At 52.2% G+C, this 21,961-nt stretch overlaps 2 protein-coding genes across 2 annotated transcripts in view; both read left to right on the top strand.

Moving 5' to 3' along the window:
* On the top strand, positions 1 to 5,805 carry FAM32A (family with sequence similarity 32 member A). The gene is made up of 4 exons (XM_059063126.2): positions 1 to 151; positions 242 to 383; positions 4,286 to 4,339; positions 4,642 to 5,805. Exons 1-4 carry the CDS (start codon positions 78 to 80, stop codon positions 4,708 to 4,710), a joined length of 339 nt encoding a protein of 112 aa, XP_058919109.1. The 5' UTR covers positions 1 to 77; the 3' UTR covers positions 4,711 to 5,805.
* Positions 5,806 to 7,959: 2,154 nt separating this feature from the next.
* Positions 7,960 to 21,961, top strand: part of AP1M1 (adaptor related protein complex 1 subunit mu 1) — a 30,461-nt gene continuing 16,459 nt past the window's right edge. The window contains exons 1-5 of the mRNA XM_059063115.2: positions 7,960 to 8,242; positions 14,014 to 14,170; positions 16,668 to 16,735; positions 18,484 to 18,614; positions 19,459 to 19,606. Coding sequence (XP_058919098.1) covers positions 8,201 to 8,242; positions 14,014 to 14,170; positions 16,668 to 16,735; positions 18,484 to 18,614; positions 19,459 to 19,606 — 546 coding nt within the window. The 5' untranslated portion in view covers positions 7,960 to 8,200. The remainder of the gene's footprint in view (positions 8,243 to 14,013; positions 14,171 to 16,667; positions 16,736 to 18,483; positions 18,615 to 19,458; positions 19,607 to 21,961) is intronic.

Consider the following 21,961-nt stretch of genomic DNA (forward strand, 5'->3'; position numbering starts at 1 on the left):
AAAACGAAGGAAGGCGGGCGTTCGGGTGAAAATAGGGAAGTGTGGCCTTTTTACGTTCTGGACGTCAGCCGGGCGCCATGGAGGCCTATGAGCAGGTCCAGAAGGCGCCCCTGAAGCTGAAAGGCGTGGCAGAGCTCGGAGTGACTAAGCGGTGAGTCCCGAGAGGCTGTCCCCTTGAGCCTCTTCCTGAGACCCCGGAGCGTTGCCCTCAGACCCACCGTTACCCCGTCTCCCCTCCCAGGAAGAAGAAAAAGAAAGACAAAGACAAGGCGAAACTGCTGGAAGCGATGGGAACAAGCAAAAAGAACGAGGAGGAGAAGCGGCGCGGCCTGGACAAGCGGACACCGGCCCAGGCGGCCTTCGAGAAGATGCAGGAGAAGCGGGTAAGGCGGGTGGGAAGCCTAGGGATGCCCCGCATTGCTGGCCTGGGTCTCCTGGGGTGGATTCAGAGGCAGGACCCAGAGACCCGTAACCGGGGTCTACCCCAGAATGCTCCGGGGAGGGCAAGCGGTCAGTGAGGACCTGAATTCCGGGGAGAAGATGCTGCATGAGAAAGAGAGGAAGAGTCCACGGTGGGGGAGCTCCGAGGACAAGAAGGTCTTCTGGCCGAATTGGACCGCAGAGGGGAGAGCTAGAGACCCGGCTTTGGATTCCAGCGCAGTCGCTCGTTTGCCCCGTAACGCTGGGTCAGTGACTCACTTCTTGATGCCTCAGTTTCCACATATGTAGGGGTCAGGATCATGCTTTCTCCTAAGAGGGATGGGAACTTTGGATGAGGTAACGCGGGTAAATGGCACTCAGTGTGGCATAAAGTCAGTGCTCAATGGATGTTAGCTGTTGACATTAAATGGGCATACTCACTGCTGTAGGTCACCACGAAGTGTTCCCGTGACGACTTTGGCAGCTTCAAATACGTTGTATTTTCAGGCTCTGAAAAATGATTTCTCTTAATACTTAATAAGTTTGGGTGGCGAAGGATAGGAGAGGTCAGCATAGGATAGATACATACGTTCAGCCCATTATGTTTGGGGGGAATAATCAGTCTAGGTCAGTGGTTCTCAACTGGGGGCCATTTTGTCCCCCACCTCCACCCCCAAGAAGACATTTGGCAATGTTTAGAGACATTTTTGTTTGTTACAACTTGGGTGGGGTGGGGGTGGGCAGGGATGCTGCTCAACATCCTGAAGTGCTTGAGACAATGTCCCCCAGAGCAAAGATTGATCTGGCCCAAAATGTCAGTAGTTGGGCTTCCCTGGTGGCGCAGTGGTTGAGAATCCGCCTGCCGATTCAGGGGACACAGGTTCGTGCCCTGGTCCAGGAAGATCCCACATGCCGCAGAGCGGCTGGGCCCGTGAGCCATGGCCGCTGAGCCTGCACGTCTGGAGCCTGTGCTCTGCAACGGGAGAGGCCACGACAGTGAGAGGCCCGTGTACCACAAAAAAAAAAAAAAAAAAAAAAAATGTCAGTAGTGCCCAGGCTGAGAAACGCTAATGGTCATCTTGGTGATTTGGTCCAGTAACATCAGGAAAAAGTTAACTCATTACTCCCAGGCCTAATTGAGTCATAGGAGAGAGAGAGAGAGAGACTCACTGGCTTTGACACGACAGACCTGCATCTCATTCTGTCTCTACCACTGTTGGTGGTGTAACTCTGGACAAGTTGACTCACCTCCCACACCTTAATTTCTTCATCTGTAAAGTGGGACTCAAGTTCCAACCTCATAGGTGGTGAGGATTTAACAAGTGAATGCACTTAAGCCCATTCCTTAAGGTTATAGTCAGAGGCAGGACTGGGATTTTACTGCTGGAGTTGGGGTGGAAATGGGGAGAGGTTCATGCAACCATCAGAGTGACTAATAATGGCCCCTCAGAATAGGGCAGTAATAGTGGAGGTGATGGAATGTATCGGGTTTGGGATAGGTTTTGAAGGAAGAACAGCCAGATTAGCTGATGGGTTGGCTGTGGGCTGGGAAAGAGGAATCAAGGATGACCAAGATTTTTGGTGGGAGAAGCTGGGTGAATGAAGGTGCTGTTTTACTGAAACAGGAAGGACTGTAAGTAAAGCAGGTTTCTAAAGTGGGGGGATCAAGATCTTCGTTTTAGAAGTTAAATTTGAGGTGCCCGTTACAAACCCAAGTGGAGAGTTCTCATGGACAGTTCGATACCTGAATCTGCAGTTTAGAGGAAAGGTCTGGGCCCAGATAAACATTTTGAATTGCTCTGGGGACTGCATGAGATCCTTTGAGGAAGGATAGTGACAGAGGAGGTCTAGGATCTGACCCCTGGTGATCAGAGGGTGGCAGAAAAGAAACTGCAAAGGAGCACAGGACGGAGGGATACCAGGAGAGAGTGTGTCCTTAGGAGCCGAGTGGAGAAAGTGTTTCAAGAAGGAAGACGTGATCGACTGTGTCATATGCTGGCAGGAGATCTCGCTGGGTGAGCACTCTCTCAGAGCCCTTAGTTGGCATTTGGTACTAGAAGGAGGAAAGGCTGATTATAGTGGATCCACGTGGGGGCAGGGGAAGGCAGAGATGGAGACAAGGATTAGAAATAAGTCTTGGGAGATTTGCTGTCAAAGGGAATGGAGAAATGGGCCTCTAGTTGGAGGGTAGAAGGTCAAGGTGAAGTTTTCATTGTTGGCAATGAATACCAGAAATACTCCTGAGGGTTTTGTTTGACCCAGCGGAGGGAGAGAGGGGGGCAGGAAGAGAGAGAGAGAGAGAGAAGGGAAGAGAGGGAGGTACGTGGGATGGATGAGAGAGAAAGGAGCAGGTGTGGACAAAGCGAGGTACAGTTGGGAAATGCAGATTCCCTTGTGGAAGAGTGTTGGATTGAGCACAGTGGGCTTTATAGGCTGGACAGCTCCTGGAAGGAAGGCTCCAGCCTGGTGGAAAGGATCAGAGCTTGGCATTTCCAGCCCCATCACCCACTGTGCACTCTGGTCCTCATTTTCTCTTGTCTGTGGGGTTTGCAACAGCACCCATGACACCCTCTAACTTGGTGCATGGGGGAGGGCAGAGCCCCCCAAAGTGTCTGGCATTGGTGACAGCTGGTCAAGTCAGTGTGGCCACTTGTGAGGAGACACAGGCCTCACGTGGGCTCACAGCAGCAGGAAGGGGCAGGGATGGACAAGGCAGATACTTCAGAGGGAGAGGGAGTGTCAGCCAGGTGGGAGCTGACTGGACATAGAGGGAGATAAAGAGGCAGCAAAGGAGAAGAGGGGGGAAAGGGAGGAGCAGCCAGGGGGCAGTCTACAGTATATCTCATGCTTTTGTGGGTTGCCTGGGCTTAGCTGGGTGGTTCTTCTGCTGGCCTCCCTTGGAACCTGGTGCAGTCAGATGGCAGCTGGGGCTGGAGGCGCATCTGGGCTGGAAATCCAAGATGGCTTCACCATCACGTGTCTGGTGCCTCATTGCTCCTCCACGGCCTCCCTCCCCACATGTCGTCTCAGTCTCCAGGTCCTTTCTTTGCAGCAAGGTCATCGGGCTTCCCGAATGGTGGCTAGCTTCCAAGAACACAAGGCAAAACCTGCTAGATCTCCTTACAGCTTCAGCCCAGCAGTGGTACTGCATTCTGTTAAGTAAACCATGTCACAGGACCAACCCAGAGTCAATGCGACAGAGGACTGCACCAGGGCACCAGTACCAGGCAGCTCGGTTCATGGCGGGGGCCACCAAAGTGAGTCGGCCACAGTCACCCAGCTAGTAAGTGTAGAGCCAGGTGCGGCCCCAGGTCTGTCTGGCTCTGCATCCCACGCTCTTAACTCATACCAGGTATAATTGGTGTTAAGCATGAGGAGCCGGGTAGGTCTTGGTGGTACGGGATGCATGTTCCAGAATCATACTTGTCAAGGAGATCTGGATCTTGTAACCCTCTTGGCTCTGTGTACTGTCACTCAAGCACCTACTCTGTGTCAGGCTCTTTTCCTTCCTCATTTATCATCCTTCCTCAGACCCCTTCTGAGGCTTTCTTTTTCTGCAAACTGGGAATGCAGTCAGTTGCCCAAGGATGCGGGAAGCACATGTACAGCTCCCAGCGGAGTCTCCTTAAGTCAGTGCTAGGACGTTTCCCGCCACTCAGACCAAAGGGCAGCTGATGTGAGTTCCCACTGGGGTGTGTCATGGTCAGGCATCCCTGCTGGACCCACCTGAGTGGAGTTGAGGGAGGGGCGAGGTGTTCACGCTGAGACCTTCAGCCAGGCTGGCTGGGGGCTCTCATCTTCCATCGCGTGCTGGCCTGGGCTGCATCAGGCATGTGACTCACCTCCATTTCTCTCCTCTCTTTAGCAAATGGAAAGGATCCTGAAGAAAGCATCCAAAACCCACAAGCAGAGAGTAGAGGTAAGTCACGTGCTGGTGGGGGAGACTGAGCCATGTAGGGACCAGGCTGGGCCCAAAGGCTAGGAGCCTGGTAGAGGAGCCATTGGAGTGTTGGCGGGGAGGGGCTTTACCCAACCTCCCCAGCGTCATATAAGGGCAAGGCCAGGGTTCAGGCATCTATAATGCCTGGCAGGGTGGCTTTGAGAGGAAGGGGCTCACTGAGGAGAGACAGGATGTAGAGAAGTGGGAGTGGGCAGTGCTGCGTATCCCTAGTGCCCTCCTTGGGTCTGCATTGACATGGGCTTTCTCCTCTGCTTTCCCAGGACTTCAACAGACACCTGGACACACTCACGGAGCACTATGACATTCCCAAAGTCAGCTGGACAAAGTAGCCTCCCCTCCTGGGGTATGGAGTGGCATCAAAGAGAAGCAGAAGGCAAAGTTGGGGTTATATTTGGTGCCTTTGGTATTTTCTAGAAACATTCTTTTACATACATCCTTGCATCATCTTCTGAGACAGTGCTTTTCAAAGCTGTATGTCCTTATTCTGGAACTTGATTAAAATAAGACCGTCCTTTTACTCTATTTTGATTTCTCAGTAGCACATAGAAGAGAAACATTTTTAGTTTGGAAAGTGTATCCAGAGATTAAGGTTATTTCTATGTAAGTGCCATGGAGAAGTGGTTTTACCCCCGAGTTGTATGTGACTCTTTGACAGCCAGCCAGCTGGCTTTGCCTGGATGAAACCGACTCCAGAGGGCAAGGAGCTAATGCCAGCGTGGCCTGCAGCATGTACACCCCTGTAGGGCCCCGCACAGGCTGCCCTTCTAAGCTCCCTCTAGATTGGGGCTTATGCTCTCCCATCCAGGGCTTGGGGAAGCCACTTGCAGCTATGGTCTTCAGACTGCCCCCTCAGCCTCCTGGCCAGTGAGACAACACAGTCCGGGAAACAGAACAACCACCTACGGCCAGGATGGAACGTACACCTTGTCCCTTTATAAACCTGTGGCCAGCATGTAGCCTCTTCTCCCAGTATCCCCATTCCAGACATGTCTAGTGGGTGTTGCCATGGCAGGCATTGCCAGTCAAGCACAGCATTCTTTGTAATGGAACCCCAGACACAGCCTGCCATCTTACTTTCAACCCTGGGCTCCAAGCAGCCCCCTGTATTTATTTAGAGTTGGCACATAACATGTTTGGCGTTACTGGCCTAAGGACACCTCGAGGGTGATGGGACCAAGGCAGACCCCCAGCACAGACAGAGTGGGTATAGTCGAAAGGAAGGACTCAGGTTCCCATGCAGGAGAGCCAGGACCTTTGAGGGCCTCTGTATACCCACCAGATAAGGATCGGATTGCATATACTGTTGGGGAAAAAATGTGTTGACATAGATGCTGAGAGAATAAGAGAGGCAGAAAACAAAACCATGTGTTGGGTTTGGGACTGTCATATGTGAAATGCAGAATAAAACCAAAAAAAGTTATTAACTATGAGTCTGAGTATCATAATTACAGGCTGTTTGATTACCACTAGAAACACTGCCTTTAGGATTATCACACACAAAGAATGTGCGTACCTCAAAACAACTATTCTCCCTCAATTTGGAGAAAATTAGATGACGTTTCCATCTGGGGTTTGCAGCCCGCCTAAAGGGGGTGACATACTCTCTCGTTAGCATGGCTCCTTGCGGTGGATCCCCCCACTGACTGGTAGAAAGGCACTTTCAGGCCTTTGTCATCCATGGGTCAGCAGTTGGGGTCTGTGAGCATGATGTGGTGGTGCTGTGAAAAGCCTGCTTCAGTAGTGGGGAAGACAGCTATTCCAATTCTCCCTGCCAATCAGATCACTCCAAAACTGAGTGACTGAAAACTGTAATTTCTCTCTCACGATTCTGTGTATTGACCATGCTCTTAGCTGGATGGTTCTGCTCCATGAGGTGTAGTTTAGTTCATGTGTCAGTTACATTGACTTGCCTGGGGCCAGAATGTCCTCCAGAATCTCCCTTTACATAACCTGTTCCATCACCAACACAAGTCGTCGCCAAACCCACTCTGGGAGGGAATTACACAGGGCACGAACACCAGAAGATGTGGTTTATTGAGGGCCATCACTTATAGTCTACCACAATGGTTCTCAAAATCTGTATGTTAGGCTCTCCTGGGGAGCATTAAGAACCACTGATGCTGCCTGGGGTGGGTTTCTGTCGTGAGATTTTTCAGAGCTCCCCAGGTGACCCCAGCATGCAGCAAAGTTTGAAAAACTGGTTTAGCACAATCAGTATGGTCTTTTCTGAGATGTCACAGAGGTCAAATCTGACTTACACATTAACTGCCAAGAATGAAATTCAGATATGATTCAAATTCCTTCCTCCACATATGGAGAAAAGGAGGTTACAAGTAATTTATGTGTAAACAGTGTTTACTGTGACAGTGCTCTTGGCACTTGGAAGTCTTTGTTTCCTCAAAAGACTTTTGTCCTCCTAGCCCCCCGATACTGTATTCAACATCTAAAATGCCCACAGCAAGCCTGAAAAGAAATCCTCCATAATGGAAAGGGTTGCCTCTCCTGGGTGGCTTTTCTTTTTGCCTTGTGCTTTTTGGCATTTCCTCAGTTTTTCTTCAGTGAGATGTACAGTTTTGTAGTTAGAAAAAAGACATGTTTTTCTAAAACATTGCAATAAATTGGGCAAGGTATGAGGCTAGGCACGGTAGGATTTCTTAAGAGAGAGTTGGTGTCAAAAAGCCTCAGTTGGCTGCTTTGTGGAAGAATTCTTCCAGCCCAGGATTCACTTGATAACCTTTAAAGATTCCAGTTTTCGGGCTTCCCTGGTGGCGCAGTGGTTGAGAGTCCGCCTGCCGATGCAGGGGACACGGGTTTGTGCCCCGGTCTGGGAGGATCCCACATGCCGCGGAGCGGCTGGGCCCGTGAGCCATGGCCGCTGAGCCTGCGCGTCCGGAACCTGTGCTCCGCAACGGGAGAGGCCACAGCGGTGAGAGGCCCGCGTACCGCCAAAAAAAAAAAAAAAAAAGATAAGAGAGAGGCAAGCAGCCTGGGTAAATGGTTCTGATACTGCAGGACTGGGCCCAGGGCACTGTGATAGTTCATTGGGACAGAAGGCAGGAATTTCTCCAAAGGCCGAGTATTAAAAGCAAATGAGATATTCAATTAGATTAATTGGGGTCACAGTTTGCATTATCCACAGTGACCACTAACTACATAAATAAATCACCTGCTTTTTGCCTAGGTTCAGTGGGGTGTGGCTTTCAGGAGATCATTTCAGGCAATAAACTGGCACACTTGTCCACTGACAAACGTTGACACTGACAGGTGACAGGAACTGACTGTTGATACGGCTCGATTGCCAGAGAGCTTAACTTCTTTCCAAGTAACCACCACCTTACCTCTCCCTATAGAGGGTATCACAATTGGTGACTGAATATTTGTTTTCGACTTCCCCACCAGGCTATGAGTTCCATACGGCTGGGCCCCAGGTGGGTTCAACCACCAGGATCTCTTACCTAACTTGGCTCACAAAGCGGGGTTTTCAGCTGCAGGGGCTTCGCCCAGTCAGACAGCTAGAGTGCCCTGCCTCAGTTGGCCCCGCCCCGCCCCGCCCCGCCCCGCCCCGCCCCTCTCGGCTTACTTCCGGGATGCTTGAGGGAGGAGCGGGAAATTAGGGCGCATTGGGTATACTGCGCCTGCGCACCCTGCGCCCTGCGCCGGCGCCAGCTCGTCCCCGGCCGGACATAACGGTCCGCGCGCGGCTCCCCGGACCGGAAGTGGAAAAGAACTGTCGCGGGGCGCCCCCGGCCTGGCTCACCGCCTGGCTGTCGCCGCTGTTGCCGCCGCCCTCGGCCAGTGCCGAGGCTTTCCGCAGCCGTCATGTCCGCCAGTGCTGTCTACGTGCTGGACCTGAAGGGCAAGGTACCGAGGGCGCCCCACCTTCCGCGTTGCCAGGCAACTGGCGGGGGCCTCGCCCCATGGGAACCCACCCTGTTGCTAGTTAACCGGCCAATGGGAGCCATCCTGGTCTTAGGCAAGGAAGCCGTTTGGCTTCACCTGAGGCCTCCACCCTGTTGCTAAGTATCCAGGAAGGGGTCTTAGGTCCGCCTTAGCCCTGCCTCGTTGCTAGGTAACGCGGAGGGCTGCCGCCGTTGCCAGGTAACCGGCTGCAAGACCCTCATCCCCCACCCCTTTGGGCTGGCGGCCCAGGCCTCCGTGGGGGCCTCGGGGAACCCGAGGCCACGGGGAGCGCGGGCCGCAGCCCGCTTGGAAGCCAGGCCTGGCGCCCAGGGGCCTCACGATCCTTGACCAGAGGTGGTGAGGCGTTGCGGGTACATTGTGCCCTCGGGCCAGTCCCGCCCTCTGGGAGCGCAGCAGCTTATGTTTATTCAGCGATTTTTCTTTGCCAGTCCCGGTAGGGATTTCTTAACGTTCACTGTGACATTGAGTTACAAGGGTCAGGTGAAGTGGGTGGTAGGAGTGCCATTTGACAGAGTGAGAAACTGAGGCACAGAGAGGCGATGCAACCTGCCCAAGGTCACACCGGTCACAGAGAAGTGGTAGGTCTAGGAGTTGAACCCAGAATCATTTGTTCATTCAGCTGCTATTTGAGGAGCACCTCCTAAGTGCCAGGCAGGGTGCTGAGCCTTGGGCTGCCTTTGGGGAGCAAAATCAGAATCAGTCCCTGTCCTTCTTGAGCTCACAATCTGGTGGGCGAGAGGGACCCTGATCTCAAAAAGCACAAATAAATATAAATTGCAGCGGTAGAGCAGTGATGATATAATAGGGAGAGTCAGCCTCTGCTGGGGGTCAGGAAGGGCTGCCCAGGGGGAGTGACAAACCCAGCTGAGACATGAAGGAGGAATTGGACATAACTAGGACTTGGGTGCCTTTCCCAGGGGTTTTTGGGAAAGCTTCATGAAGGAGGGATCTCAAAACTTTTCAGAAGTGACCTGCTGCCTTCCCCCAAGTCCATCCTGGCTAGAAGCCAAGCGAGTATCTGGCCTCTTGCACTGGGGAGTAACAAGAATAGGACAGGGCCAACATTATTAAACAAGCCCCACATCAGTGAGTGAGAGAAACATGGGTGTCGGGCCTAGGTGAAGTGGGCAGGAGTTAGCTCAGAAGCAGTAGGGAGTGAAGAGGTGAAGTGACTGTCCCTTGCTGCTCCACTCCCCACCCCCAGCACTTTCCCAGAGTCCCTTAAGTGGGTTGCCTGCCTTGGATGCGACCCAAAGTCAACAACTAGTGAGACCCAGTACTAGGCTCCCTTCTTCAACCTTCTTGGAGGCAAAGAAAAACACAGGGCACACCAGGGGCTGGGAGGGTGCAGTGTTCCCCAAGTCTTTGTAGCACGTGTTCTTGTTTCCTCCCTGGCCACTGTGTTGCCAGAGGTCCTACAGGCTGCCTACTCAGATCACTCATTTCTTCAGTAAACATTTCATGAGCACCTAGTAGGCACCAGTTCCAGTGCGGACCATCGCTCTGTGAGTGAGGAGTTAGGCCTGAGCTCAAAACCTGCCTCTGCTGCTCAGCTGCATGACCTAGGGCAAGTGTGTGAACTCGCTGAGTAGGCGCACCAGACAGGCTCAGCACCACCCACAGTCCACAGGCTATGTTAGTCCCCACGGACCTTGAGCTCTGGTAGGGGAGGTGCATGGCAGCTGACAGATCCAAGCAGACACGTGGATCCAAATGGTCAGATCCCATTAGTCACAAGGACAAGGTCCCAGGTAATGCAGTTACCCATCCTCAGTTTGGGCTGGAGGGAGGAGAAGTGTTTACGAAAGGCTTCCTGGAGGAGGGAGTGACCAGGTGGCAGTCAGGTGAACGAGGAGGTGTCACAGTGGGCTCGCTGGCGCTGGCAAGCCAAAAGTCCTGGGTAACGCTGGAGCCTGGAGGATGGCACCAAGAGGGCCGTGGGTGTTGAGGATGTTCAGACGGGAGAGCAGGACAGAGGGAACCACTTTGATCCCAAGAAGGAACAGCCACCATAAGGAGACAATAGCCTGGAAGAAGCATGATTATACGTGCCTTTCAGGAAGCTCCTGAGGCAGCTGTGGCTTTGCCTCCCGTCCTCAGTGACCATCACGCCATTTATTATTCCACTCCCCATGGACCTCATGTTTTGAAAGTTTGCCTTCTGCGCAGACTTCATTTAATAAAAAATAAGGTCAGGAAATTCACAACCACACATCTACCTGCCAGCCAGAGCCTCTGATCACCGAGGAAACCAGCGGGGCCACATTCAGCTGATAGAAAGCCCTCCATGTATATTTCTTTGCCCTTATCTTTCTTGCTTCTTTGCAGCTTCTGACACCACTACTACGCTCCTCCTCAGCAGGCTTCTGTTGGCCTCAAGGTTGCTGTGCTCTCTATTTTCCCCGTTTCTCTCACTGACTGCTGCCCCTCATCTTCTGCCCTCCCCTTGGACGTCGGCTCCTCATGCTTGGGCCTGGCGTGCCACCCATACTGTTGCTCTCCTTGAGGCAGGCTTTGATTTATGTCACTGTGCCAATGACTCTCAAATTTGTTCCAAAGTCCAGAGCACTTATCTGGAGATCCACGGGCCTCCAGGACACCTTGGAGGTCTCACAGCGACCGCAAACTTGGCATTTCCCCAGATGAGCTCCCTGCCACCCGCCAGCCCTGCTCTCTCTCCCCATCTCAGTGATTGACACCACCATCCATGCAGCTGCCCACATTGGAGACATGGGCATTATCCTGGCCTCCTTTTCCTCACTGCCATGTTCACTGCACAGACTTTACTGAGCAGCTACTATGGGCCAGGCTCTGTTGTGGGTGCTGGGACACAGCCATAAATGAGACAAAAGTGGTCACTGTTCTCAGGCAGTGTTAGACTCTGGTAGAAGTGACAGATGATAAATGAGGATATGAATATATAATGCAGTGGTGATGTAGGCAGTGAAGGTAAAGTGGGCTTGGGAGTGGGAAGGGGCAGGATATGATCTTAGGGTGAGCAGGGAAGACTTCTTGGAAGAGGTGCCATCTGAGCTCAGGTCTGAGAACCGAGAAGATCTAGGCCAGGGCATTCTGGGCAGAGGAAACTGCAAGCGCTAAGTCCCTGAGGCAGGAGCAAATGTAGATTGCTTTGAGAGAGCTAGGGTGCTGGCCAGGATGGCTGGAATGGGGTGAGCCCAGGGAGCATGGATGGAGAGGCATTGGAGGGGCTGTGAAGACATGCCATGGGGATGGACTTGCAGTTTGTTCTGTATGAGGGGAGGCTGGGGTAGCAGCAGTTTAAACAAGAAGCAATCTGATCTGATTCTGTTTAAGAAGGCCTGTCTCACTCTCTGCGAGGAAGGAATTGTGGGGTCAAGATCAGCAGCAAGGGGGCTTCCCTGGTGGCGCAGTGGTTGAGAGTCCGCCTGCCGATGCAGGGGACACGGGTTCGTGCCCTGGTCTGGGAAGATCCCACATGCCGCTGAGCAGCTGGGCCCGTGAGCCATGGCCGCTGAGCCTGTGCGTCCGGAGCCTGTGCTCCGCAGTGGGAGAGGCCAAAACAGTGAGAGGCCCGCGTAGTGCAAAAAAAAAAAGATCAGCAGCACGGGTTGAGGATTGTCCCCTGATTGTTGCCTGCCTCCCTCCAATCTGTCCTGTCTCCTGCCTTTGTCCTGACCTGAAGCCTGAGCTCCGAGGCTGCCCCTACTCTACCTAACCAGTGCTCCTAGGTATTCCCACATGGGCTGCACCCTTAACCCCATGGCTTTAGCCACACTGGTCCCTCTGCTTCTACCCTGCCTGTCCCCTCAGGCCTCAGTTTGAAGGTCATACCCTTGCAGAGTCTCTCGTTTCCCCCTGACCAGCTGTGTCAGTGCAGGGACTCTGTTTGTTTTGGTCACCCCTGTGTCTCCAGGCCCAGTGGACCTCTCTGCAGCCTTGGTGATGAAGGTGAGCAAAATAAATTGCTCCCTGCTCTTTCCTTTGAACACACTAGGGGCCCAGGGACTCCATGCCCGTGGCATTCCCCAAAATTGGATACATGGGGTAGAAGTTGGGCTTGGGAAGCCCAGGAAAGCAATATTTATCAAGCAGAAGTGGCCCTGAAGGGAGTGAGAAGTGGGGTTAGAATCCTGGCTCACCTTTGTTCGCTGTGTGACCTCAGGCAGGTGGTGCCACCTCTCAGGACATCATTGTCCATCTCTTTAAAAATATCAGTCCTGCTTCATGGTCGGGGGACTATATGAGGCAATATATATTCCTGGCAAAGAATATATGAGAGGTTATGTGGGAAGCCCTGTGCCAGGGCCTGGTCCAGGTACCCACAAGCTCACCCACTGGGTGCTGAGTCTCTAAGAGGCCTTCTGAACAGCAGTGAGGGCACAGGGTCCCTTGCCCATAGGCCACAAAGGAGAAACTAGAAAAGGAAGGCTGTCACTCGCCTGCTGTCTCTCTCTCTCTGTCTCTCTCTCTGGCTTGTAACAGTAAGACAATGTATCTTGTGAAACTACCGGTTCTGAGGCAGTCAGCTCCCAGGCTGGTCAGCTCTGTGGTGTCATTCTCTGCATATTACTGAGTTATGCCGCCAGCTGTCCTCATGGACACACAAGAGTGGTGGCAGCTCTAGGCGGCATCTCCAAATGGGGCCTTGCTCAGAATGGCATAGTTTCACACCTCCTTTTTCATTCCTTCAGAGAGGTGTAACTTCCATGTAACAGACTGTGTTTATTTAAAGCATATAGTTTGATGAGTTCAGTCATTGTGTATACCCAGGAAACCATAAGCACACATTCTATCACCCCCTAAAGCTTCCTCACACCCGTCTATATCCAGCCTGTTCCCAGGCAGCCACTGATGTGTCTTCTGTTACCGTTTCTCAGGATTTATTTATTTAAGTGGAATCACGTAGATATGTTCTCCATTGTCTGGTTTCTTTCACTCGGCTTAGTGATCCTGAGATTCTCTCATGTTGTCATCAGTGTCAGTAGTCATTCCTTTTCATAGCTGAGGAGTGTTCCATGGTGTGGATGGACACAGTTTATGTCTCCATTCGCCTGTTGAAGGACGTTGGCATTCTCGCCAGCCTGAGTCTATTTAAAATAAGCTGCTGTGAGCATCCATGCATGCATCTTCATGTGGACATATGGTTCCTTTCTCTTGGGTGAATACCTAAGAGAGGAATGGCTGGGTTATAAGCTGGATTATAACTTTCTGAGCACCTGTCAAACTTTACCAAAGTGGTTGTCCCATTTTCCTTTCCTATCGGCAGTGATGCTGCACTTCCAAACCCACAGGCCATGAAAGAGAGATGCAGAGAAGAGCTTCTCTTCAGGCCACAGGCAGGTTCTTGTAGATGTGAACACTTAACAGAGTCCCTCTCCTGACACAGACAGAAGAGCGGGGCTCATTAGCACAGAAAGGCTGCAATGAGAGCCTACGGGACATTGTTTAACCTGGCATCTCCCGAGTGACGCGGTCCTGGACTCTTGCCCCATAGCCCCCCTCCACGCTCCCTCTGGGAAGATTCCCACTGGCCCCTGTGGAAGTTCACTTGGTGAAATGCTTTCCTTGAGGAATCCCCTGGGGGATGGAGATCAGATGGCCCTTTGATGGACAGGTGTGTTTGAGGTCCCTGGAGGGAAGGAAGCTGGTGCATCTCACCCCCCACCCCAGCCATCCAGCTGGTGGAACTCAAGATGAAAGTGTCTTCCCTCTCTTCCACCTCCACCCAGGTGCTCATCTGCCGGAACTACCGCGGCGACGTGGACATGTCGGAGGTGGAGCACTTCATGCCCATCCTGATGGAGAAAGAGGAGGAGGGGATGCTGTCACCTATCCTGGCCCATGGGGGAGTCCGCTTCATGTGGATCAAGCACAACAACCTGTATCGTATCCCTTGGCTAGGGTGCTCCCAGGGGCCTCCTGTGTGGACATGTGTGTGCATACACACGTGCAGCTGAGGGCTGCCGGCCCCTGCCCCAGCTGACCCAGGTCTGGCTCAGGCCAGTGGGGGCCATGAGGCACAACCCTGTCTTTCTGGAGCTCCCTGCTGCCCAAGGATGACCAGTGTGACAGAGGTCTAAGGAGCCAGGAAGGGTTCCCTGAGGAGGTGACATCCTGGAGGAGACCTGCAGGAAGGCCAGGTGTCTGCCAGCCACAGGAGTTGGCCGGCACGAGGAGCACTAGCCCAGGTGAAGTCTCATTCCGAAGCTGTAGTGGGGGTGACTGGAGCACTGGAGGGGGCTGCATGGTAGGAGCAGCGCCCAAGTGGTCAGCAGGGTGTGCACTGCAAGGCCTCATAGGAAATCTCCTTCAGTGTGTTGGGGAGTCTTTGGAAGGTTTCAGGCAGAGGGGTGACACGGGCACATTTGCATTTTCTGAAAGTCTCTGGCTGCTGAGCGGACGCCAGACTTCAGGGATCAGAAGTGGACATAGGGAGGGGTGGGGAGGCAGAGGTTGGCATCCAGGTGGGTAGGGTGGTGGCCTGGATCATGAAGGGTGGTGGGATACAGAGGAGGGGAGAGATTCCTCCCAACCCTGCCCAGATCTCAGAGCCCCCCGTGCTCAGGCTCATGTGGAGACCTGGCTGAGCCAGTTTCCATCCATGAGGTCTGACCAGCCCCCCCATGGCTTTGGTCAGGCACATTCTGGTATCCGCACTGCTGCAAGAGGGGCATGGCTTTGCAACACACAGCCCTGTTCAGACCCAAGCTCCAGTAGCTATGGGACTGGAGGCAAGTCCTTACCTTCCCACGGTCCAGTGAGAGCAGGACTGTTAGGGTCCGTTGAGCTGGTGCATATGCATCACACCCAGCAGACATGGGTTCTGTCCCCTTTCCCGTGTTCATGGAGACACACAGGACCTTGCTAGTGCATGTGTGGTCCACGGGCCTGAGCATCCCCTGGGAGCCTTTTGGAAATGCAGAATCCCAGATCCCATGCAGCCTTGCTGGGTCAGAATCTTCATTGTAGCAAGGCCATCCCTAGTGATTTGTGTACATGTTACAGGGTGGGAGGTGTTGGCCTGGGACCTTCATCCAGTGCCCTGAGGTCTGGCTCCCTTCATCGTGCCTCTGTTTCTTCACCCCTCTCGGAAGGCCTCGGGCAGCTCTGTAGAGTATGGCAGGTGGCCTGTGAGCCAAGAGTTGGCTATCTTGGAAGCTGCCCTGGGTCTGGGCAGTGGTTGCCCAGGTATGGAGAGGAGGGAGGGACAGCTGTGTCAGCGCAGCAGGAGCCATCAGACCAGTTTCCATTTGGGCCCCAGTGTTTCATACATGGGCAGCCAGGGAGGAGACATCGAGGGCTTGCCTCTCTGGGTGCCAGTGCCCAGCACACCCTGCCTGAGTGGACACCCTCTAACCTCCAGCCTGAGTTCCATCGTCAGGTGGCAGTTTCCAGCAAGGCCCAGCCACGAGGGTCAGAGGTACCCTCTGCCCCTCCTTAGAGAGCACGTGGACGGCATGTTGCCCGGACTAGAGGTGGGAAGCCAGCACTCCTTTGACTGGCCCAGCTCCATTTCCTGGGGCCCTGCGCTGGGCCAGTTGAGGCAGGAAGTGAAGTGGAGGCAGTTCCTTTCTCTCCCTCCCAGATCTCACAGCTTGGCACTGGAGTGGCACAGGCTTGTTGTGAATGGCCAGGGCGCAGTGCACAGGAACTGGCCTCCCTGGGTGGCTTGAGGCCCTTTAAGGAAAGAGGAACAGGAAGTGCCCAGTATACACTGACCCCAAGAGGTGGGGACATACCCCACACCCACCCGCCGTCCCCCCCGCCCATAAGAGGGAGTGTGCTGGACACTACATACATCACCTCAGTAAATTCACTCTCAGGCCCCCATCATGCTATTGAGAAAATGGAGGCTTCATTCAAAAGGTCTGCTTCAGGGGCAAAGGCTCAAAGAAAGGCTTGAGCTAGAATTGGCCTCGGCTGCTTCTGCCGGAGCCTTCCTGGGGAGCCCTGGACCTCAGGAGGGTCACGTAAGCAATGGCTTTGGAGAAGGGCCGACTGTGCTCCTGCTTTCAGCTCTGGGATGACCCGCACTACCTCCTCCTGCCCCAGGCTGCTCACCCCACCTGAAGTGCCCTCTACTACACCCTGGGCTTCAGCCCTCAGCTCAGGCATCACCTCCTCAGGGCAACCCCCGCTACCCAGCAGCTGGGGTGGGTTCCCTGTGCCCCCTGCTGCCCCTATGTCATCTGAGTGCTCTCTGGGAGCCGGGACCTCCTCTGGCTGTAACTGCTGTGTCCCAGGCCCAGCTCAGACCAGGAGGTCGGTAACCCTCTGAGGGCCAAGTCATGGCTTGGGGTGGCTCCAAAACATACAGTGAACTGGGGTCTGTGGGGTGGCAGCCCAGGCCTCTGACTGCTCCTTAACTGCAGCCGCCACGCAGTGGTCGCCACCTCTAAGAAGAACGCATGTGTGTCACTGGTGTTCTCCTTCCTCTACAAGGTGGTGCAGGTGAGTTGAGCCACAGGGGCCACAGGGGTATCTAGCCTTGGCACTGCAGTGTGCCTCGCCATACCAGCCACCCGAGGGCTGCAGCATCCCTAGGGAGTTTGGAGCTGGAACCCCAGAAGTGGGATGGGGGAGCTCCACGTGATCCGTGAGTGTGATTCTGCAGCCTTAGTTGCCCCTCTGCCTGGTGAGGAGAGGAAAGTGAACAGGAGGTGGGGCTCGGGCCAGGGGTGCGCCATGACTCCAAGAGGGACAGGTATGCCCCCTAGCTGGCTGTGGAAGGGTGGAGGGTAACCAGATGAGTCAGAGATTAGGAAGGTGGGATAAGCAGGAGGAGGACAGAGCCAAGTTCTCAGAATCTCCGGGGCGGTGGGGAGGGGTGCTAAAGGCACAGAGGTCTGAGGCCCTATCTTGGAGAGAGGTGACACACAGCAGGCCCAGCTGACAGTGAGCTGGGGAGGCCGAGAGCAGCACATGCAAAGGCCCTGCGGGGGGGGAGTGCATGTGGTGCAATCAGGGAACATCAGGCGGGCCAGTGTGCTCAGGACAGTGTGTGGGGCTGCCATCAGCAAGGTGACGGGGCTAGACCATAGGGGTGGGTGGGGTGGGCAGGGGCGGGATGTATAGGGCCTAGTGAGGAGTTCAGATTTCATTCCAAGTCTCGTGAGAGATGGTAGAGGGCACTAAGCAGGAGACTGACAAGACCTGATTTGAGGTAAGATCAACTCTGGCTGCTGAATAGAAAAAGCACTTGAAGACAGCTGGGAGGCCAGACAGGTTTCCAAGAGAGAGATGGAGGGGCACAACCAAAGTGGGGGCTGTGGGGTTGAAGAAAGCAGGCAGCTGGGACCAGGAGGCCTGAGGTGGGCCCAGGAAAGCTTTTATCCCTCAGATGGTGCCCTGTGCAGCCCGATCAGGAGCCACCTACGCCAGACGCTGGGGAACAGGCTGGTGTGGGCAGTGAGGACGTGAGGGCAGGAGAGCAGCATGTACGCCAGGGGAGGCCCCGAGTGCAGGCTGAGGAGTAGGCCTGCATTCCGGAGCTGTCGTAGGCCAGGTTGCGCTGCCTGTGATTTCAGAGGAGAGGCCCAGCGGTTGCAGTCCTGGGGTGTGGAGATGGGGAAGCGGGAAGGAGGAAGGTTCTCCCTGAAGTGTTTGGCATTGCCTTTCTGCTTCAGTGTTTGTGCTCATGAAAGAGATTCTAACAAGCGCCTCTTCCCTTTGTCTCCTTTGGCGTCCCTGCTTTGATCCTCTTAATTTTCTGTTGAAATGGGGCAGATTCGTCTGCAGGCACAGCTGTACAGACTGGAGTTCATGGAGGCCAGAGGAGGCCGGAAGAGCCACTTGTCCCATCCGCAGTGGTTCTTGTCCCTCACCTGAGTCACTCCTGACTCAGAGGCAAAGGGTGATAGTTACAGTCAGGATTAAAGAGAAGATGGGAAGGGGCCCCAGGCCTGGGAATGTCTGTCAGGGAGGGGAGGAGAGTGGGCCCGCAGGTGTGGGGCTTCTGACCAGGCCTGACGCCTGTACTACCCCAGCCTGGTTCCCGCCTCATAGGCGGCCACTGCTGCCCACATTCCCTGAGCCCAAGGCCTAGTCCACAGCGCTCTGGGAAACAGGCAAACGCAGCTCGTGGACAAAAGGGCTGTTAGCAGAGGCCTCAGGGCACAAAGGGCAAATGAACTCTGTGCAAGTATTCATCCCCTCCTCATCCTTCCTCTCAATGATCTGTCCCCCACGCAACACCACAGGTATTTTCGGAATATTTCAAGGAACTGGAAGAGGAGAGTATCCGCGACAACTTCGTCATCATCTACGAGCTGCTGGATGAGCTCATGGACTTCGGCTACCCCCAGACCACAGACAGCAAGATCCTGCAGGAGTGAGTGGGTGGGATGGAGCCCGGGGATGGGGGGCGGGGATCAGGCCCCTCCTGGGTGACGTCACAACATTGAAGTCGTCGGCAGGTTTGGAGGTAGAGGAAGCAAACGTATGTCCATGTTGTTGGTCCCCCTGCCCTGTCTCCAGCCGCACCAGAAGTTTACTAAGTCACTGGGACAGTTGTGGGTCCTTTTTCCACTCAGCAACCATGCGTAGCATGAGCATTTTTCCTGTTGCGAGATCTTCATTTCTATCCACAGAAGTGTGCTAAATGGCTTGTTATTAGGGAGTCAGTCACCTGCCTTTGTTTGTACTGTCATAAATGAAGCTGTGATGAAAAATCTCCCTCCTTTGGAATCCTGCCCATCAAATAACAGTCACCGTGGATTAAGCACTTCCTATGAACCAGGCCCTGCGCAGGCACTTTTTTTTCACTCCATTCACAATCAGAGGTGCTGTCTTCCCATTGTACAGGGGGGCAGAGGGACACTCAGAGAAGCCGCGCTAACTTCAGTGCATCTCACATCTGTTGTTCCCCAAGTGGAATCGGCCACCAGGTCACACCCCCAGGAGGCTGGTCCCTTCTGCACCCCCAGCGGGGGAGCACTTCATGCCCCCTCCTTGTTTTCCTCACCAACACTGTCTCCTTGGCCCCCTAAAAGTGACCACTCTTCACTCACTGTGACTGAAGAGTTTGTTGGAGGCTTTGGAAATCGTAAGGTATTCTTGTGTTAAACAGCCTCAGGTGAAACCAGAGCCTGCCTTTCCTGGCGCCTGCTACAGGGAGGGGCTGTTTTGAAGAATGTCAGTGCCTGAGCTGCTTAACTGTGAGCCTGGGCCCACAGGTACATAACTCAGGAAGGCCACAAGTTGGAAACAGGGGCCCCACGGCCCCCAGCCACCGTCACCAACGCAGTGTCCTGGCGCTCTGAGGGCATCAAGTACCGGAAGAACGAGGTGTTCTTGGACGTCATTGAGTCCGTCAATCTCCTGGTAGGCTTCCTTTTCTTTTTTTAAAATTTTGTCTTCTCCATGATTGTAAATAAAAGCAGCTCGACTTTTAAAACTAGCAAGGCCCTGGGAAACAGGTAGTTTCTGTGTGATAGCAGATCAGCGGGATTCAGTTTGGGCTGCTCATTGCAATGCGAGCTTGTTTTATCTTCATTACTTTCTGTTCTTATTTAGAGTGAATGCATGCACATCATTTAAAAAAAAAAAGCAGTGTATAGAGTTTGAAAGTGAAGGGCTCTGTAATCAGAAAGGCCACATCGCTTAAGGATTCATTGTCATCCTTTGGGACCTCGTGCTGTAGATATACAGACATACGTTGTTTTTCTGTGAAACTGAGAGCATAAGATGTAGTTCTCCTGTGACTTGTTTTGGGGGTTTTTTGGTTTTTGGTTTTTACTGTTTTGTGTGTGTTTGTTTGTTTTTTATTTGGTAATTGACCATATTTTCTATGAATTTTAGCACATGTACAGATTTGTGTACCCATTATCATAACCAGGAATCAGAACAGCTCTATCACCTCAGAAACCTCCCTGGATGCTGCCTCTTGCTAGTCACACCCTCCTGCCTGTTCCCAACCCCTGGCAACTGCTGATCTGGTCTTCATCACTATAGTTCTGTCTTCTTGAGATTGTTGTATGAGTGGAATCATACAGTGTGTGTCAGTTTGAATCTGGCTTCTTTCAATATAATGCCTTTGAGATTCATGCAAGTTGCTCTGTTATCAAAAGTTTATTTCTTCTTATGTTTGTTTATTTTATATTTTGAACTACAGTATATTTATCCATTCACCCATCAAAGGACGTCTGGGTTGTTTCCAATGTTTGGCAGTTGTGAAAAGAGTTGCTATAAAGGTTTCACGTATAGGTTTATGTGTGGACAGAAGTTTTCATGTCTCTATGGCAGATACCCTGCAGTGGGATTTCTGGGTCATATGGTAAGTGTATGTTTAGCTGTGTGAGAAACTGCCAAACTGTTTTCCAGAGTGGCTGTTAACATTTTTGCATTTTCACCAGTAGCAAATGAGAGTTCCGGTTGCTCCACATCCTTGATCAACATTTTTATTTTTGTCATCCTAATAGGTGTCTCATCATGGCTTTACTGTGCATTTCCCTAATGGTTAATGATGTTGAGCATCTTTCTATGTGCTTCTTTGTCATCATTATGCTCTTTGGAGAAGTGTCTCTTCATATCTTCTGATCATTTTTGAGTTGTTTGTTTTCTGATTGTTAAGTTTTGAAAGTTCTTTATATATTCTGGATAAAGTCTTCTGTCAGATATGTGATTTGCAAATATTTTCTCCTAGTCTGTCACTTTTCTTTTCATTCTATTGGCATTGTCTTTCACGGAGCAAAAGTTTTTAATTTTGAGAAAGTCCAAATGTCAGTTTTTTAAATTGATTAAGCTTTTGGTGCCATGTCTGAGAACTCATTGTCAAACCCAAGGTCACATAGACTTTTTCCTAAATTTTCTTCTGAAAGTTTTATAGTTTTATATTTAGGTCTATGATATTTTTGACTTAAATTTTATTTGAGGTATGAGGCATATATCCATTTTTTTTGCATATTGAACACATTTTTTCATTTGTTGTAAAATCATTTTGGAAAATATTATCCTTTTTCCATTGAATTGCTTTTGCATCTTTGTCAAAGAACAATTGGCCATATTGTGCAAGTCTATTTCTGGACTCTGTTCTTTTCCATCGATCTGTATATCTGTTCCTTCACCAATAACCACACTGTCTTGATAACTGTAACTTTATAGTAAGTCTGAAAATCAGATAATGTGACTCTCACAACATTCTTCTTTTTCAAAATTGTTTAGATCTTTAGTTCCTTTGTGTAGAGTTTTAGAATCAGCTTGTCTGGGATTTTGATTGGTGTTATGTTAAATAACTCTATTAATCAATTTGGGGAGATTTGATATCTTAAGTATATTAAGTCTCACAATCCATGAGTGCAGTATGTCTCTCTATATATATTCAGGTCATCTTTGATTTCTTTCATCAGCATTTTCTAGTTTATTTTTTTATTTTTTGGTACGCGGGCCTCTCATTGTTGTGGCCTCTCCCGTTGCAGAGCACAGGCTCCGGACACACAGGCTCCATGGCCATGGCTCATGGGCCCCACCGCTCTGTGGCATGTGGGATCTTCCCGGGCCGGGGCACGAACCGGTGTCCCCTGCATCAGCAGGCGGACTCTCAACCACTGCGCCACCAGGGAAGCCCCAAGGATCAACTTTTGATTTCATTGATTTCCTCTATTATTTTTCTTTTTTCAATCACAGTGATTTCTGCTCTTATCTCTAATATTTTCTTCCTCATACTGTTTTGGCCTCTCC

Source organism: Kogia breviceps, chromosome 4, assembly GCF_026419965.1.
Source record: "Kogia breviceps isolate mKogBre1 chromosome 4, mKogBre1 haplotype 1, whole genome shotgun sequence".
Classification (NCBI taxonomy): Eukaryota; Metazoa; Chordata; class Mammalia; order Artiodactyla; family Physeteridae; genus Kogia; species Kogia breviceps.

Bases quoted from the DNA above. Each gene is read 5' to 3' on its own strand.
- FAM32A (XM_059063126.2), top strand. From the start codon at position 78: ATGGAGGCCTATGAGCAGGTCCAGAAGGCGCCCCTGAAGCTGAAAGGC. The intron at 152-241 runs GTGAGTCCCGAG...CTCCCCTCCCAG, and splicing joins GAGCTCGGAGTGACTAAGCG to GAAGAAGAAAAAGAAAGACA. The intron at 384-4,285 runs GTAAGGCGGGTG...TCCTCTCTTTAG, and splicing joins AGAAGATGCAGGAGAAGCGG to CAAATGGAAAGGATCCTGAA.